We start from the raw sequence: 18711 nt of genomic DNA on the forward strand, positions 1-18711 counted from the left end.
GTGAAATTATATGGTATAAGGGTACTGAGACATGTGACGGTAGCTACAGTTCCCCCTCCTTTTATCAGCTGTTCAGGGTCTGGCAGAGCAACCTCTGAATCCTAATATCATGGTCTGGTCATAAACTCTGCCCTTCACACAACCATCTGACCATCGTACATTGTTAATTTGTCACAATCACACAGGACAAAGAGGACAGTACATAAATATTTATTATTTGGGGGCGTTCTCTCTTTGTGTAAGTCAAAAGGAGGAACTGACCTTCAGGTGCGTTGAGGTGCATGGTTTCCATGGGACCAATAAAAGCGTAACGCATTCCCAGCCCCTCTGACATCACCAGGTCAATGTCCTTGACTGAAATGACACCGTCCTGAAACGAGAGGAAGCAATGAACTCAGATTCAACAAAAGACTCAAGACCCCCCCCACCCTCCCCCCACTGAAGTGCTCTACCTGCCCACCAACGACTTGTCAGTCTGTCATGAGCGCTGAGGGAGCAGTAGACTAGAAGACCCTTCTTATTTCATCTCACCAGAGTAGAGCGGCATTAAGGCTACTCCCACCAGATTGGGTTTCTCCAATCATCCCATTCGGTGTCCCAGGATAATGGGAGGGTACAGAGGAGGCTGTGACGGCAGTGCCAGGCCTGGGACAGGGCCTGCTGTTCTCCACTCAGATTACTGCTCAACAGATACCTGTTGGCTAACCAGGGTGAAATCAAAGCTTGCACACAGATCTAGAGAGTAGAGGGGAACGGGGACAGGGTCGTCTTTGTTCGCTTCCTGCGGGCCAACAACGGGCCCGTTATCTTGGCATCGCGAGACGGCGTCCAGGCGGGGGTGGGGGGGTGCGGGGGGCAGCTGTGAAAAGGGGCGTTTCCTCTGCTGTAATCACCGGGAGCTACCGGCTGTCTTCTCAGCCACTCCGCTTTCCCACGCTGGCTTGGACTCAAAGGCCATGTTCTGTGTGTCTGTCTATGTAATATTAGCGACACTTCACTTGAACTCTCCATTATTAAGCCTACATAAGACCATAACACTCAGCTTTCTGAAAATTTTACAGCAATGACCAGGTAGACCCATCTACTTACAAGATAAAATTATAACATATTAAGAATTTTTCTTTGGGGAGGGCACCTCTAGATACTAGGTAGTTACCACCTAAGTAGAATTATTCTACGTAGGCTATGTGACTAGTACATTTCTATAGATGCCATATAATTTCCTATTAGTTACCAGGTAGCCCAACCCCTTGGTGTTAACAGTACAGTATAACAAGTTTCCAACTTCCTCTGTCTGATTGCTTATGACGAAATGAGAGGACAAACCATGCAGAATAGACCAGATTCCCAAACTGTGACATCACAGTAAGCCGCACTCAGTGAGCTTACATTGTCATGCATGAGGTGTGTGTATTTAGGTAAAGGCTGAGTTGATGCTGGCTTTACTCTGCGTTGCATCATGCTTAAGAACAGCCCTTTAGCCATGGTATATTGGCCATATACCACACCTCGTCAGGGCATACTGCTTAAGTATAGCACTATTCCTCCACAAAGGTTCCATTCAACTTCTTTAACTGCCAGTCATGTTCAGTCAATACTGGGATACTAAACATTACCCCCATATAAATCACTAGCTAGAGGACATGCTCTTAGGCCTAATGCAGAGTAGGTAATCTGGTGCACCTACATGGCAACCAGCCTTAACCAGAAGGAAGTACGACGTAAATATCTACACATAGATAGGATGTATAGGGCGTGGGGAATGGATGCAAGGTGAAGACGCTCAGTTCCCTGCACTGTTTCTCTGAACTAAAAACAACATCGGCATTCTCAGTAACAGACTTCATTGGATTTCCATTGGAGCGTGACCACACCGCTTTGTTGAGTGGACTGGCTGAGCTCACGAGAGCTGTGATGTTTCACTCTGAAGGCTCACTTAACCCATCTGGGTAACTCTTTAAAGAAACTTCAGTGTTACACACTAATGCACATCCAAACTGAATGGAGTATGTTGGCCTGTTCTGATGGTCTGTGTGCATTCAACTGGGATGTAAACCCTGTTGTTGTATGCTTCAGGTCAAGGAAGACCATGGAAGTAGAAGAATTGTCCTCTGGGGTAGGGGTCCATTGACTCTTAACGGTCACGAAGATCAATGCTAATTGGAGTCGCCAAATGAGTGACAGTGACCTGACAAAGTGACTTCAGCACTCCTTACCATGTGATTCCGATCTTTGCTTTTTGTAACATACATCTGCAATGATTTGTGCTTTCACTTCCCTTAAGAATGTGGAAATGATATTATTGGGAAACCTTAGCTCTCTTTCTGCTGATATGGATGACCAGGATAGGGAAGTGACACTGTCACCTCATGGAATATCTTACAATTCACTGTTCACATCATACAGTCCAGGGTTCACATCAATAAATACTTCACTTTACAAAGACGCTACTGTAATAACCCCGAGGAGATTACAGGAGGCCAACAGGAATGGAGAAAGTTGTTGAACCAGGTGATGGCTGAAGCATGCAGACATCGCTGCCCTCAAAGGCTTCATCTTCAATCTGTGCAACTCTCAACTCAACCACAGCCTTACCAAAACTAGGCACCCGTCACATCCTCACACACACACAACCACTCTGCTCTCTCGTTTTCTTATCATCTGTCCAGGCCAGCCAGTGGAAAAACAGTCATGGTGTCGGTGCCTGTGTTGACAGAGTAGAGATTAAGGCAAGCAGGGTGACTGACTGACTGACTGGTCACCTTGAAACGGTCTCTAGTTCTGTCCCGTCAATGGCCAGGCTTTTCACAAGGACACATCTTCCCCTTACTGTCCCCACACCCACCTATTAAGACAGTTTCCACAGCTTTCTCACTCTTGGCTCACTCTACCCACACAGTCCATTTGAGTGAAAATGAGAGGAGGTTGGTAGGCTATTGCATACCAAGACATAAACATAATCCATGACGCCTCGTTAACTGTACTGAGTGTAAAGGTTACATACAAACAGCTGTGGTTTTTGTAAAAAGGTATATTTTGGCTGATTCCTAGCCTGCTATTGTGGCAAAAGCAGCTCCTGCTGTAAGTGCTTCTCTTGTCCTGGATAGCTACTGTTTTTTTGACATAATAGCAGTATCCGAGCCGTGAGGGCTGGATGGGTCTGGGAGACCAGTTCAGACCGGTCCGGGAGCATCTGATACAGGTGTACTGTAACTGTACTGCAGAGACAAAGCGTACTGTGTCAGGCAGCTGAATGTGGGGAGTCTATTGTAAATCTACCCCCCAATCAGGGGATTGTAAATGCTCCATTATATTTGTGTGCTGACAAAGACAGAGGGACTGTGGTTGATCTTCTGTCTTGAGATAATAGAGCTCTCTGATTGACGTAAGCTCTAGATTGCTGCCATTAGCCCTTTTCTCTGTCAACACTGGGATGAGTGATGGGATTTCTTACACATTATCCTCCCTGCTGCCATGTGGCTGAGACAATTCATGTCTGAAGTGATGAACAGTGCAGCAGGGCAGAATACAGTGGTGTACCATTCAATGCATTAGCCTCAGTATCAGGGTGGTACAGTGATATGACCTGTTCAATAGTCTATCGGGGTGGGATTGTAAATAGAAAATCAAAGGGACATTGTTGGCTCTCCATACAGTAGGCCTGTTAAACCAGAGTGATTAAGTGATGGGAATTCATCTTATTCCTGGACTAAAAAGCACTTTCAATAGATATTCTCCATTGAGCTTGTTTTTAGTCCAGAACTAGGCTTAATCTCAGATCTGAAAACCAGCCCTACGAGTTCAGCTCTTTAAACAAGCACTAGGATATAAAACACATCGGGACGAATCTCGACTTGAGATGTGCACATGTAACTCAAACACATCTCCCAATGAAATCAATCAATCAATTAAGTTGAGTGCCTGTGTCTCCAGGAAGGATTCATCCCTTCACATCTTCCATCCGTGTGGTGGTATGTAGAGCTGGAGGTCCACTTAGCCCCATTGTTACAGTTTTAGATAGACAGCATGGAGACCTGAAGGCAGCTGACAGACACTTTCCCCTCCACTCCTATTTAAATACGACCATCAGCAGAACTACCGGTATTAAGGATCCAAAGTTCAAAGCTGCTAGGTCTGAGGGCCAGTGTCAACATCAGCCAAATCCACCTCCACTCATGATACATAATCCCTTGGTTCTAAACTACTGAAGAGACCAATACAGTGATAAGAGAGGAGGGTATGTTGCACAGTATTCAGTCTGCCTCCCACCTTGACCAGCCTCCAGGACTCGGCGATGATGGCGTACTGCACACGGTTTAGGGCGAAGCCGTCAATCTCTTTCTTCAGCCTGACGGGAGCCTGGCCTACGGCAGTCATCAGGGCGTGGGTAGTGTCCATCACCCCCGCCAACGTCTCTGGGTGTGGCACCAGCTCCACCAGACGCACGTAGTAGGGCGGGTTCACCTGTAGGGGGCGAAACTCGTCAGCTCAAAACAACAACAGAGAGAACATCTCCATATCAATAGACCATCTCGTAATTTCCTCTATTCCAGGGATCATCAACTAGATTCAGCTGCGGGCCGAAACATAATTATTACAAATAATTTGTAGACTGCAAATTGACTGCAAGATGCCCAAAAAGATTTGACTAAAACAATCATTTCAAACCTTGCTTACATTTGGGGGGGGGGGCAAATAAATCCAGATGATTAAAAATGTATAAAAAAATACGGTGGACAAAGACTAGTACAGTTCCCTCACATCAGTGCAGATGAGGGAGAGGAGACAAGGGGGAGGAAGCTAATGTGTTGGACCGCATTACTCTGTAAGCCATTAAACACACAGGGGCTATCGATGAGCAGGGATTATCTCACACATTGTCCTCTGTGAAGGCCTCTCTGATAGGAGGTAAAACCATTGGGGGATTAGGCTACACATGCACGTACGCTCACTTTCCCAGGTAAAGGTGAACTCGTCTCTCTCCGGCCATTGAAGGACTGCACGTGTTTGTGTTTCAGCGTCAAGGTGATGATAAGGGTGGAATTTCTGTGGTTAGCCAGCTGTTAGGAGACTGGGGGAAGACTAGACAAGGACTGGAGTGCAATAAAATGTAGTGTTGTAACAGAAGGGTTAGAACGTGAAGGTTACAAATGCCCCAACTGGAATGGATGGGTCATTCCCTTGTGCAAACATAAAAAGTTCTGGCTCGGACAGGGAGAAAGAGAGCTTGTGCAAATCTGAAATGGCATCCTGTTCCCTATGCTGTGCAGGGTTTTGGCCAAAAGTAGTGCCCTGTATAGGGTGCCATATTGGACACAGCCTTGGTGTTTGTGGTAGCGCAGTACTGACCGGGTGAGATATAATGCAGCGCTTTCGGTTCTGGACCTGGGAGAAGATGTTGCTAGGCAACAGGCAGGAGGTGGAGCTACTGAGGATCACCCCCTCTCCCACATGACTCTCCACCACCTGGAAGACACTCCGCTTGGCCTCGATCTCCTCAAAGACACACTCCTGTACACAGACACACACGTTTGTTAAGCAGAGAAAATGTGACAGGAAAGTTAATACATTTAACAGATGTAAGGTCATCGCAGTGGGAACAGGGACACTCAGTGCAAAATTATGAACAAATATTAGGACATACAGAAATACAATGTAAAGACTGATAAGAACAAACATGGTGTACTTTCAAATGAAACATTTTCTGCTGGGAAAATTGCATTGTTCTATTTCACACCATTTTTATTTGGGTAAATTAAAAGGGGAAAACAACTTCTTTCCCAGCTCTGTCGTTAACTACACTATGGCACATGATATGAGATTTCATGTCTTGAACACATAAGACATGTCATGGCATCTTCCTATAAGACTGCCTATTTGTTAAGACTGAAAGCGAATATTGTTTTCCCTTGAAAACCTTCAAACATGGGGTCGTGCCTTTAAATTATTTCCCCTTTAGTTTAACAGTAAGGGAAATGTCACAACTCCAATGATGGAAGGAAGGGTGGTTTAGGAAATACCTCCCTCAGTACTCTCATGATCCCCGGTCACGAGAAGGTTGTGTATTGCTGACTAGTGTTTCAATACAAACATTATAACCATAGAAACCACACTAAAACAAACACATTTGACATGATAATATCATTGCTTCTTATAAATGAATACAGAACACTGCTTTTGCTTTATTATGTTTAATTCATCACTCACCAATATGCACAGACAAGCGTATTGAAGGCCATGATGCTCCCTCCCCACGATGCTCTTTCACCTAACTAAACTAACCAGGTTAGATTAACTACATAATGGCTGCAGGTAATGTTCCCTCTAAACTCCCCCAGGACTGCCATGCAGAAAAATAAGCTAAGTTGCCAATAGGCAGAGGGGAGAAATGTATCTGAGTCTCTGTAAAAATGATATGAGACTAATAATGCATTTTATTTTGGAAAGTGGTTTCTTGTATACAACAACACAACCTTTTCCTTGTCTGAAGGACAAGTTCATAAACAGGTTCATGTCAAGCCAACATGGAATGTCGGCCTACACTGAACACCACACATGGCTGCTACTGTAGACTGAATGATAGAACAGCTATTTCCATTTTCAAAATGTAATGGGATGTATTTTCTCCATTGTTTTTTATGATAGGCCACTCTGGTAGGTCTACATGATGATCAAATAGGCACAGTAGCCTACTTGACCACTGTCTGAAACTAACTTAAAGCAGCTACAGCCTCAGTGTTCACAGTAAACGCATTCTGGAAGTTGCACAGAATTTATTTTCACAACATTCAAGTTTGTGCTCTGCAGACCTGAAATTTGCTCATTGCCGAAAAATATTTGAGAGGACATTGGATGCAGGGATGTGTTGTGGGTCAATAATGTAAGGTGGCGGTAAGGTGTGTCTGTCAGTCACCCTTGCAACAGTTACTGTATCTAACAGTAGAATAAATATCAACTTCATGACAAAGTTGCACGTCACCAGATTAAACTTGTGACGCTCGCTCACATAAAGAGACAAAAATCAACAATTACCAACTGAGGTGGGACACATTTTGCCTAAAAGGAGAAGATATTCTGGACATAAGTCATAAGTCTTATGTGGGAAAACAATTATAAAGCCTATTGATTCAGAATGAGTTTAGCATAAATGAAAAATAGTGACGCATGAGAGCACCAACTGTTTCCGGACGACAGTGTAATCTCATTCTCCATAGCCGATGTGAGTAAGACCTTTATACAGGTTAACATTCACAAGGCCGTGACGGATTAACAGGACGAGTACTCTTCACTGACATTTTCATCCTCTCCCTGACCTAGTCTGTAATACCTACATTTTTCAAGCAGACCCCCATAGTCCCTGTGCCCAAGAACGAAAAGGTAACCTGTCTAAATGCATGCTTTTCCACCGATAAATCCACGATAATTGAGAATTTCTACGGCTGGCCATGCTTTCTACCTGGCTACCCCAACTCCGGGCCAACAGCTCCACACCCCCCGCAGCTACTTGCCCAAGCCTCCCCAGCTTCTCGTTCACCCAAATCCAGAAAGCAGATGTTCTGAAAGAGCTGCAAAACCTGGAACCGTACAAATCAGCTGGGTTAGACAATCTGGACCCTCTCTTTCTAAAATTATCGGCCGCCATTGTTGCAACCCCTATTACCAGTCTGTTCAACCTCTCTTTCGTATCATCCGAGATCCCTAAAGATTGGAAAGCTGCTGCGGTCAGCCCCCTCTTCAAAGGGGGTGACACTCTAGACCCAAACTGTTATAGTCCTATATGCATCCTGCCCTGCCTTTCTAAAGTTTTCGAAAGCTAATAAACAGATCACTGACCATTTCGAATCCCACCGTACCTTCTCCGCTGTGCAATCCGTTTTCCGAGCTGGACACGGGTGCACCTCAGCCACGCTCAAGGTACTAAACGATATAATAACCGCCATTGATAAAAGACAGTACTGTGCAGTCGTCATCATCGACCTGGCCAAGGCTTTTGACTCTGTCAATCACCGTATTCTTATCGGCAGACTCAACAGCCTTGGTTTCTCAAATGACTGCCTCGCCTGGTTCACCAACTACTTCTCAGACATCAGAGAGATCAGTGTGTCAAATCGGAGGGCCTGTTGTCCGGACCTCTGGCAGTCTCTATGGGGGTGCCACAGGGTTCAATTCTCGGGTCTACTTTTTTTCTCTGTATATATCAACGATGTCGCTCTTGCTGCTGGTGATTCCCTGATCCACCTCTACGCAGACGACACCATTCTGTATACTTCTGGTCCTTCTTTGGACACTGTGTTAACTAACCTCCAAATGAGCTTCAATGCCATACAACACTCCTTCCGTGGCCTTCAACTGCTCTTAAACTCTAGTAAAACCAAATGAATGCTTTTCAACCGTTCGCAGCCCGCACCCGCCTACCATCACTACTCTGGACAGTTCTGACTTAGAATATGTGGACAACTACAAATACCTAGGTGTCTGGCTAGACTGTAAACTCTCCTTCCAGACTCATATTAAACATCTCCAATCCAAAATTTCGCAACAAAGCCTCCTTCACACATGCCGCCAAACATACCCTCTTAAAACTGACTATCCTAACAATCCGTGACTTCGGAGATGTCATTTACAAAATAGCTTCCAATACTCTACTCAGCAAACTGGATGCAGTCTATCACAGGACCATCCATTTGTCAGGAAAGTCCAATACCACCCACCACTGCGACCTGTATGCTCTAGTCGGCTGGCCCTCGCTACATATTGATCGCCAGACCCACTGGCTCCAGGTCATCTATAAGTCTTTGCTAGGTAAAGCTCCTCCTTATCTCAGCTCACTGATCACGATAACAACACCCATCCGTAGCACGCGCTCCAGCAGGTGTATCTCACTGTTCATCCCCAAAGCCAAAACCTCCTTTGGCCGCCTTTCCTTCCAGTTCTCTGCTGCCAATGACTGGAACGAATTGCAAAAATCGCTGAAGCTGGAGAATTATATTTCCCTCACTAACTTTAAACATAAGCTATCTGAGCAGCTAACCCGATCGCTGCAGCTGTACATAACCCATCTGTAAATAGCCCACTCAATCTATCTACCTCATCCCCATATTGTTTTTATTTACTTTTCTGCTCTTTTGCACACCAGTATTTATTCCTTCACATCATCTGCTCATCTATGACTCCAGTGTTAATTTGCTACTATGGCCTATTTATTGCCTTACCTCCTCACGCCATTTGCACACACTGTATATAGACTCTCTTTTTTCTTCTATTGTGTTGACTGTACACTTGTTTATTCCATGTGTAACTCTGTTGTTGTTTGTGTCACACTGCTTTGCTTTATCTTGGCCAGGTCGCAGATGTAAATGAGAACTTGTTCTCAACTAGCTTACCTGGTTAAATAAAAAATTGACATAAAAAAAAAGACTATCGCCCCGTAGCCTTGAAAGGCTGGTCATAGCTCACATCAACACCATCATCCCAGATACCCTGGACCCACTCCAACAGATCCACAGATGACGCAATTGATATTGCACTCCACACTGCCCTCTCCCACCTGAGCAAGAGGAACACCTACGTGAGAATGCTGTTCATTGACTATAGCTCAGCATTCAACACCATTGTGTCCTTCAAGCTCATCACTAAGCTCAGTACCCTGCGACTTAATACCTCCCTCTGGAATTGGATCCTGGACTTGTGCTGAGGGTAGGCAACACCACATCCGTGACGCTGACCCTCAACACAGGGGCCTCTCAGGGGTGCGTGCTTAGTCCCCTCCTGTACTCCTTGTTCAACCATGACTGCATGGCCAAGCACGGCTCCAATACCATCATTAAGTTTGCTGACAACACGACAGAGGTTGGCCTGATCACAGATGACAATGAGACTGTAGGGAGGGAGGTGTAGGGAGGTAGGGAGGTGGTCAGTGAACTGGCAGTGTGGTACCAGGGCAACAACCACTCCCTCAACAAGACAAAGGAGCTGGTTGTAGATTACAGGACATGGAGTCGAGCATGGCCCGATCCACATCGACGGGGCTGTAGAGGAGCAGGTCGAGAGCTTCTAGTTCCACTGTGTCCCCATCTCTAAGGAATTATCATGGTCCATACACACCAACACAGTTGTGAAGAAGGCACGACAACACCTCTTCCCCTCAGGAGACTGAAAAGATTCGGAATGGGCCCCTCTGATCCTCAAAAAGTTATACAGCTGCACCTTTAAGAGCATCTGCATCACCGCTTGGTATGGCAACTGCTTGGCATCCGACGGCAAGGCGTTACAGAGGGTAGTGTGTACGGTCAAGTGCATCACTGGGGTCAAGCTCCCTGCCATCCAGGACCTCTATACCAGGCAGTGTCAGAGGAAAGCCCTAAAAATAGTCGAAGACTCAAGTCATAGAGTGTTCTGTCTACCACCGAACAGCAAGCGGTACCGGTGTACCAAGTCTGGAATCAACAGAACCCTGAACAGCTTCTATCCCCAAGCCATAAAAACTGATAAATAGTTAGTCCGGGTAGCTATTGGTTAACTATTTAACTATCTGCATTGACCCTTTTTACACCAACTCTTTTGACTCATCACATAAGCTGCTGGTACTGTTTATTATCTGTTCTCTTGCCTAGTCACTTCCTCCCTACCTATATGTACATATCTACCTGAATGACTTCATACCCCTGCACATCAACTCAGTACTGGTACCCCGTGTATATAACCAAGTTATCATTACTCAGTGTGTATTTATTCCTCACTGTGTATTTATTTCTGGTCTTATTATTTTTCCATTTTTTTTCTCTCTGCATTAATGGGAAGGGCCCATAAGTAAGCATTTCATTGTTTAACTACACCTGTTCTTTACGAAGCATGTGACAAATACATTTGATTTGACAGTGTTTCCAAAAACAAAACAAAGAAACTAGGGAAACACTGAGTGAACTGCAGTCGGTAAGGAAACGTATCTGAACCAGGAAAAGATACTTTGAATATTTCCCAGCAGCATTTCCCTGTAACTCTCTAAAACACCTTATTTTGTTCTCCGCCACAGTATTACATGATGATTTGAATCGATACACTGTAATGATTAAACCTGTGTAATACCATCTACCTATATCCCAAGTGCCCACTGAGCAGGCCTAGCTTCCCCTCAAAGAGAGACAGTGTTGTCTATACTGGTGTGTCGGATGGAATGTGACTCCTGTATTTGGCTAAAAGACCACACTTCCTGGCTCGCGTGGTGTGTTTGTGAGCGTGTGTAAAGCGGGACTAAGACCATATGACTGATGAGATGGTTAACCACACTGTAAGGAATTCAACTGTCATGTGGCTTCTTCCATTGTCTCTCCCATACCACATCATCCTACACTTTCCATTACAGGAAAGCTCTGAAAGCCAACCTTTCTTGGAAGGGGATGGGCAAATCTGGTGAAGAGTTGGGCAAACCTCCTTGGTGTCTTAAGTGTCGCCTGTCTTTTGTTATAGACTATTGAGATGCACCCTCAGGGCCTCTGTCATTTTTTTTAATTAGGAAAAATAACACACTACCGTTCAAAAGTTTGGGGTCACTTAGAAATGTCCTTGTTTTCCATGAAAACATACATGAAATTACTTGCAAAATGAATAGGAAATACAGTCAAGATGTTAACAAGGTTATATATAATAATTTTAAATTGAAACAATAATTGTGTCCTTCAAACTTTGCTTTCGTCAAAGAATCCTCCATTTGCAGCAATTGCAGCCTTGCAGACCTTTGGCATTCTAGTTGTCAATTTGTTGAGGTAATCTGAAGAGATTTCACCCCATGCTTCCTGAAGCACCTCCCACAAGTTGGATTGATGGGCAGTTCTTATGTACCATACGGTCAAGCTTCTCCCACAACAGCTCAATAGTGTTGAGATCCGGTGACTGTGCTGGCCACTCCATTATAGACAGAATACCAGCTGACTGCTTCTTCCCTAAATAGTTATTGCATAGTTTGGAGCTGTGCTTTGGGCCATTATCCTGTTGTAGGAGGAAATTGGCTCCAATTAAGTGCCATTATCATGGTCCATACACACCAACACAGTTGTGAAGAAGGCACGACAACACCTCTTCCCCCTCAGGAGACTGAAAAGATTCGGAATGGGCCCCTCTGATCCTCAAAAAGTTCTACAGCTGCACCTTTAAGAGCATCTTGACTAGCTGCATCACCGCTTGGTATGGCAACTGCTTGGCATCCGACGGCAAGGCGTTACAGAGGGTAGTGTGTACGATCGAGTGCATCACTGGGGCCAAGCTCCCTGCCATCCAGGCAGGGAGTTTGGAGCTGTGCTTTGGGCCATTATCCTGTTGTAGGAGGAAATTGTCTCCAATTAAGCGCCATCCACAGGGTATGGCATGGCGTTACAAAATGGAGTGATAGCCTTCCTTCTTCAAGATCCCTTTTACCCTGTACAAATCTCCCACTTTACCACCACCAAAGCACCCCCAGACCATTACAATGCCTCCACCATGATTGACAGATCGTTTTTCTGCTAACAGATCCCTCTGTACGTATTAAATTATAGTTTTAATCCTGGCTCGGAGTTAATGTGAGTAAATGTGTAGCAGCTAATTGTATTGCTAATAGGCTATGTGTTTGTAGATCGACTGAGGTGAATGAAGCTACAGCAACAAATGTGATAATGGCTAGGGTCATTTTTGCTTGTTTTTGCTGTTCTCCAAATGGCATTTTAGAGTTTTTAGATTGAATAGAAATGCAGTAAATTAGATGTTACTTTCTTAAACCCCCCACCCCAAAAGAATCCCTGGCTACGGCCCTGTGCACCCTAGGTAAATGTTATTGCTATTTTTCTCATAGATGATACTCATTCCAGTCATTCTAAAGTACCTGGACGAAGAAGGCTCCCTCTAGTGCCTGGCAGAGGTCATTGTGGCTGCTCAGTAGGGCTAGCTGCTCTGAGGCACTTCGATCCCCCCTCAGCATGCACTCTTCCTGCAGATCTTCAAGCTGTTTCCTAGGCCAGCCGAGAGGGGGAGAAGGGGTTAACAAACATACACGCAAGCAAGTGTGCACACATACACACATAAATCCCAAAAGCTTTTTCAATAACCCATAACTACACAGAAAACTCAGTGACCTGTGGAATATGAAGTGCCACCTTAGTACATAATGAATATACTGTGAGACTGAATGTTGACAGCTTGGTTTTCCAGCCAATACCAAATGCAACGGTGCATTCCCTATGCTATGGTTTCTCGGGCTTTGAATAGTGATCAATGAACAGGCATCTGTTTTTCAAAGTGAATTAAATGAATACCTTTTTATGTAAATAATATATCTTCCCGGTAGCTCTATGGTGAGGCCTGTGGTATGAGGAACTAAATGTGTGTTGTTTCAGTGGTGTGTGAAAGCTTGTTGAAAGCAAGACACAGGTAACCTTCAAAATAAAGAAAACACTTGAATTAATGAGACACAAAATATATTGTTAGCAGGTGCTTACACACAGGTGTGGTTTCTGAGTTAATTAAACAATTAACATCCCATCATGCATAGGTTCATGTATAAAATGGCCAGTTGCCCATTATTTTGGCTACCATGACTAGAAGAAGAGATCTCAGTAGCTAGGTTTCCATCCAGTTGGCGAAAGATTTACATGTAAACTGCAGGACCACACAACATGTCATTGCATGACTCCAAGTTTACTTCGATATAATGGTTATTATATTAATATTTGCGCATAAAAGCGCTTCCACCAACATTTGTCACATAATATATTTTACTGAGACAAAAAGATCCCACCTTGTCTAGCATATTTTGTTTTGTGGACATTTGGAAAGTTTACCAACAAATGTTCTGTTTTAATTATGTCATTACATTTTTTATATCTGACATGTACTTTACATTGGATGGAAACCTGGTTAGTGACTTAGAAATAGAGGTCTCAAAGGAGCATATGGGGTTTAAGGGGGTGTGTGTCTCTCTGTGTCTCAGTCACCAAGTCTTAACCCAATTGAAGACTTATGGGAGATTCTGGAGTAGTGTCTGAGACCATTAACAAAACACCAAATCGTGGAATTTCTTGTTGAAGAATGGTGTTGCATCCCTCCAATAGAGTTCCAGACACTTGTAGAATCTATGCCAAGGCACATTGAAGCTGTTCTGGTGGCTTGTGGTGGCCCAAAACCCTATTAAGATATTTAAAGTAGAATTGACATCATTTTAACTTCTTTTCAGGTATGAAACAAACAGACAATCATAATATCAATCAAAAATATCAAATTCCCACTTTATGCTACAATAACAACTTTAAATTAGATTTTAAAAATAGGTTCTATTTGACTCAACATTCCATGACATACAGTAAGGCATTGTTGGCAGAATAGATGGATGCAGTTCAATGCATGATTCACATAATTTGCCAATAAACTTCTTGGTAGGCCAAAACTATTTTGCTATCAGGTTGTAAATTACAGCTGGCCTGGTACATTGTTTGCTGCCTCCATTTGAGATGCACTGTTTCAATATTTGGGACAAAAACTGACAAATGTAACTAAGGCTGGGAATGTCAATACAATCAAACTAGCAAGGACAATGATCACAAGTCAAGTGGCTAATAGGCTAGCGTATCTATTTATGTAGCAATCTAAAAACATTGAGCCTAGCGTTAACTAGATAGCTGTTAGGAGGATGTCATGTCATTGGAGGAGTGGGTGAGTGACTGTATTTCCCCCTCCTCGCAGCATATAGTTTTTCCGTGGCTACACAGATAGAACAATGAGAGATATTCCACCAGGTGTATAAATGTGAAGCATCCACTTGGCGTTTCCAATCACTACCAAATATGTTAGCGAGAGAAAGCCCAGTGGCCGGCAGTGGGAGAAGATGAAACGAGATGGATTTTGGCCGAAATTCTGCACATTTTCTCAGTGAAGAAACATTTGATCTCAATACAGTTTTCTGTAACCAAAACTAGAATCTGTTATGAACAGAGTCGACAAAGTTTTGTAGACTTTACCCTTTGCCAAATTAAATTGCATTGTTTAGAAGGAGTGCAAAGGTGAACTGAGTTATTGCACATGTACAATTCACAGAGTAGGGATTCCCTGGTGGAAATATGCAAATGTTTGCTAGAAATAGGATCTTGCTAGCTTGAGCTTGGCTCTGCCCACTTCCTTGCTAGTTCTGCCCACTATGACTAATTTGTTCCCATTGGAAACGACAGGTTGTGGTCTATCTTGGGTTAGTTATAAAAATCTTTGCTACACAGCTAGAGATGTAGGTGTCATTTGGTTAGCTAGCAAGAAATGTGAATTGCTTTGTTAGCTATCTCCAGATAACATGTAAACAGCCTAGCCAGCTCTGCTAGGCCGAGTAAAATGGTCAGAGTGAGGTGTTCTCTCATTTGTGTCTGGAAGTAGCTAGCTAATAAGCTAGCCAATTTTAGCATGTTAGCTTGGGTGCTTGGTTGGGATAAGCATGCATTGGCAGGCAAACTGTAGAAGGACGAGTAGGCCCCATCGTTTATAAGTGCAATTTTGACGGCCAACTAGCTGAAAAAGTTTTAGAGGGTTTATCTAATATTCCCTCGTTAGATTTGAGCTAATATCGCTCTAGTTAGCGTTAGTTGTTGATCTTGTTGTTTATGTGCATAACTGAGGGAGAGAGAGCCTACCTGTTCATGGTTGTTTGATCAATAGGACTGTTCCCAAATGTAAGAGGACTCCCGTGGTGTTTACATATTTGCAGAAATCCATTCAGGTGCATTTTGTGACTTTTGGTGAATGCTTTCTAATGATCTAAAGTCGCACTGTTGTTACTGCCTGTAAACACTCAGTCCAGTTCAAAGTGAATGATGGCTGCCCGATACGCAAATAAGTAGGATTTGAGTCACTTCAAACTGCAAATGTGAACAAGGCTTTAATAGTGGTGTTTCCTTCATTTTGGCAGTTACCTGTAAAAAATAAAAGATCAAGAATGCCCCCTACAGTCCAATAAGGTTGATTTATTTTAACCAATGTGCAGTTGAGCAAATCTCATTATACATTTCAAAACAGCATGGTATATAGAGACAGGTTTCCAAACACTCTCCTCTGGGACCACCAGATGTTTGACATATGTTTTGGGAAGTACTGGTATAGAGACTTGAAGCAAATAAGACATACAATGTCCCAGTTAGGCTATACGGTAGCAAATAGCTATTTATTCAACTAGCAGGTTGTTTGGGATATTTTTAGAGGCCAACCTCAAAGTGTTTGTATGATGCTGGATGTGAAACCCTTCTAAATGAATCATAACAGGAGATATCTGGACTAGGCTAGTAGTCCTCTCCCTACAAAATGGGGTGTTAACCCCAATGTCATGGCTAAATTCCCAACCTGGCCCCGTTCCATCATGGCCACTTAATCATGCCCCTCATTCCTAATTGGCATATATCACTCCTCACCTCTACACCTAATAGCTGATGTGCGGTGCGCATTCTGGCAGAAAAATGGTCGCCGTATTGGTGGTGGATGAAGTGTGTTTCCCCCTTACTATGTAAAGCGCTTTGAGTACCTCAGTTGGTAGAAATAATATTATCCAATCCACGATTCATTATTATTACAAATGTCACTAAGAACCTTTTCCCATCTTCCAGAGCCTTGAGCTCAAAATACACTGGGTTAAAGTTCAATTCTTTACATGTAATAGAAACACCACAGGGGAGAGGACCATGTTCACCTAAAGCGGTGCGTCACCTAATGTTCAACTAATCATAATTTGTCCATTTTTTCAACAATGTACACTCTATGGTTGTTGATGGGTTTGTAAAGTTAAAAGGATTCACTGATCATGCTGTTTTGGTGTGTCTTCGGTGTGAGTGCAAAAGAAGACTGAGGGGTATTTTGGTCATGCATATTATGTATGAGTCATGAGATATTTTTGGTAATGTTTTGCCTTGTTTTCCAGGACTCACCTGACCTCCTGGATGGCCCTGGCAGCATGGCCTGGCTGGTTGTCATAGATCTTCACTCTGTAGCCCCCACTTATAAACACCATGGCCCAGGAGCGCCCAATCAGCCCACTGAAATACACACAGAACAACAGAGCCAACATTTATCAATCAATCAATCTTTTCTGTCCCCAGAGGGAAATTTGGTTTGCCCCGGAATGGCTGCATGCGTTTTATGAGACATTAAATCCCTAATGACCAAATAGACCAGTTGTTAGAGCATGGCACTTGCAACACCAGGGTGGTGGGTTTGATTCCCTCTGGGGCCACCCATGTAAATTGCTTTGGATAAAAGCACCTGCTAAATTGTAAATGTATGACTAAATTATTATAACAACATGATATATATATATTGTAACGACCCTGGGTTTATAAGCGGAAATCGACTCTGCAGCACGAGCATGCTTTTGCGGCACAGTCGATAGCGCGCCGGACCTCGGGCTCGAAGGTTCGAGACCTGATCCCTGCTGTTTCATTACATTGGTGTCAGAAGTGATCGGACCTTGCATCCACAACAGTGCATGTGCTTGGCCGGTGAGCGCGTTCCTGTAAGACGTAGAGTCGCAAGCGAGCGCGAGGCCCCGCTCTTTGAAAGGAGGGAGTAGTGTAACGACCCTGGGTTTATAAGCGCGGAAATCGACTCTGCCGCACGAGCATGCTTTTGCTGCACAGTCGATTAGCGCGCCGGACCTCGGGCTCGAAGGTCGAGGGTTCGAGACCTGCTCCCTGCTGTTTCATTACAATATCATATAATAGGAGTGATCCTCGATTTGGCTTAAATTCCCCAAAAAAGGGTGGTAAGGTTCAACAATGACAGCAGACATTTTTTGTGCCCTCAACATCCTTCAGGATTGTCCAGAAACAGTGTCTAGAGGAGGCAAGAATAAGAAAGCAAAGGCAAATAAAAATGATGCCTGTTCTTGAAAGAAACCGTCGCCACCATCAAAATAGCCATATGATGACCATATACGTTTGGAAAAACTATGTGTACTTGATTCTACATTTACATCTAGACAAAAAATACATTTTAATTCAGATAACATCACATGATTTGCCTATAGCTACGAGCACAACATCCTGACCTGATATGACAAATTCAGTGAGTTACGTTATAGGCTAGAAAACACAGAGGCTATTCTCTCGTCTTGACACATGCACAACAAATATGAATACAATATATGTAACAACAAATGTTCAGTGTCATGAAAATTAACTAATTTCTTTACTTAGAGAAGTTTAGTTAATGATCAGCTGACCCTACTCAGCTCGAAGTTCACATGCATAAGCACAAAACGTTAGCTAGCTAACGTTAGTTGTTGGAGCAAGATTTTTTAGACAGAAAAGCTCGTGAAATGTGAGGCTTCTGCTCACCTGCCAATAACGGTAATGGTCTTCTCCTCAGAGGAACTCATTTTGCAGTTTTGATTAGCAGGAAGTTATTGCAACATTGAAAACAGTAACTGTTTTTCCAAGAATACTCTGCCTGCAAATCCTGCAACGCCCCTACTAGTCACATGATTGTACGGTGCTCCAAAATGTTACAAATAAAACGAGCGAAGAAAATGAATCATGAAAATGTACATTCACCGATTTGCATTATTTTATTAATCATGTGGTGATGGTCTTGTTTAGCTATAGCGTTACTTTTTACATTCTAAGCTGAGAACATTTTATTTGTTGTTGTTGTATGAAAAGGGTGTCGCAGCTTCCTCACGTACTGTATCCTAGCAACGGAATTGGGCGCCCTTATCCAATT

The 18711-nt window shown here is 43.6% G+C and overlaps 1 protein-coding gene across 2 annotated transcripts in view; it reads right to left on the reverse strand.

The window, feature by feature from the left end:
• Positions 1 to 18693, reverse strand: part of cryl1 (crystallin, lambda 1) — a 35684-nt gene extending 16991 nt beyond the window's left edge. The window contains exons 1-6 of one of the 2 annotated variants that reach the window (XM_021597697.3): positions 18327 to 18693; positions 16920 to 17027; positions 12854 to 12980; positions 5350 to 5511; positions 4270 to 4464; positions 262 to 370 (exon numbers count right to left, since the gene is read on the reverse strand). In XM_021597697.3, coding sequence (XP_021453372.1) covers positions 262 to 370; positions 4270 to 4464; positions 5350 to 5511; positions 12854 to 12980; positions 16920 to 17027; positions 18327 to 18367 — 742 coding nt within the window. In that variant the 5' untranslated portion in view covers positions 18368 to 18693. Of the gene's footprint in view, positions 1 to 261; positions 371 to 4269; positions 4465 to 5349; positions 5512 to 12853; positions 12981 to 13283; positions 16430 to 16919; positions 17028 to 18326 lie in introns of those variants that run through there. The other variant, XM_036974947.2, reaches the window with a different exon arrangement.
• Between the last annotated feature and the right edge of the window lie 18 nt (positions 18694 to 18711).

Source organism: Oncorhynchus mykiss, chromosome 3 (assembly GCF_057628025.1).
Source record: "Oncorhynchus mykiss isolate SJ-2025 chromosome 3, ASM5762802v1, whole genome shotgun sequence".
NCBI classification, from domain to species: Eukaryota; Metazoa; Chordata; class Actinopteri; order Salmoniformes; family Salmonidae; genus Oncorhynchus; species Oncorhynchus mykiss.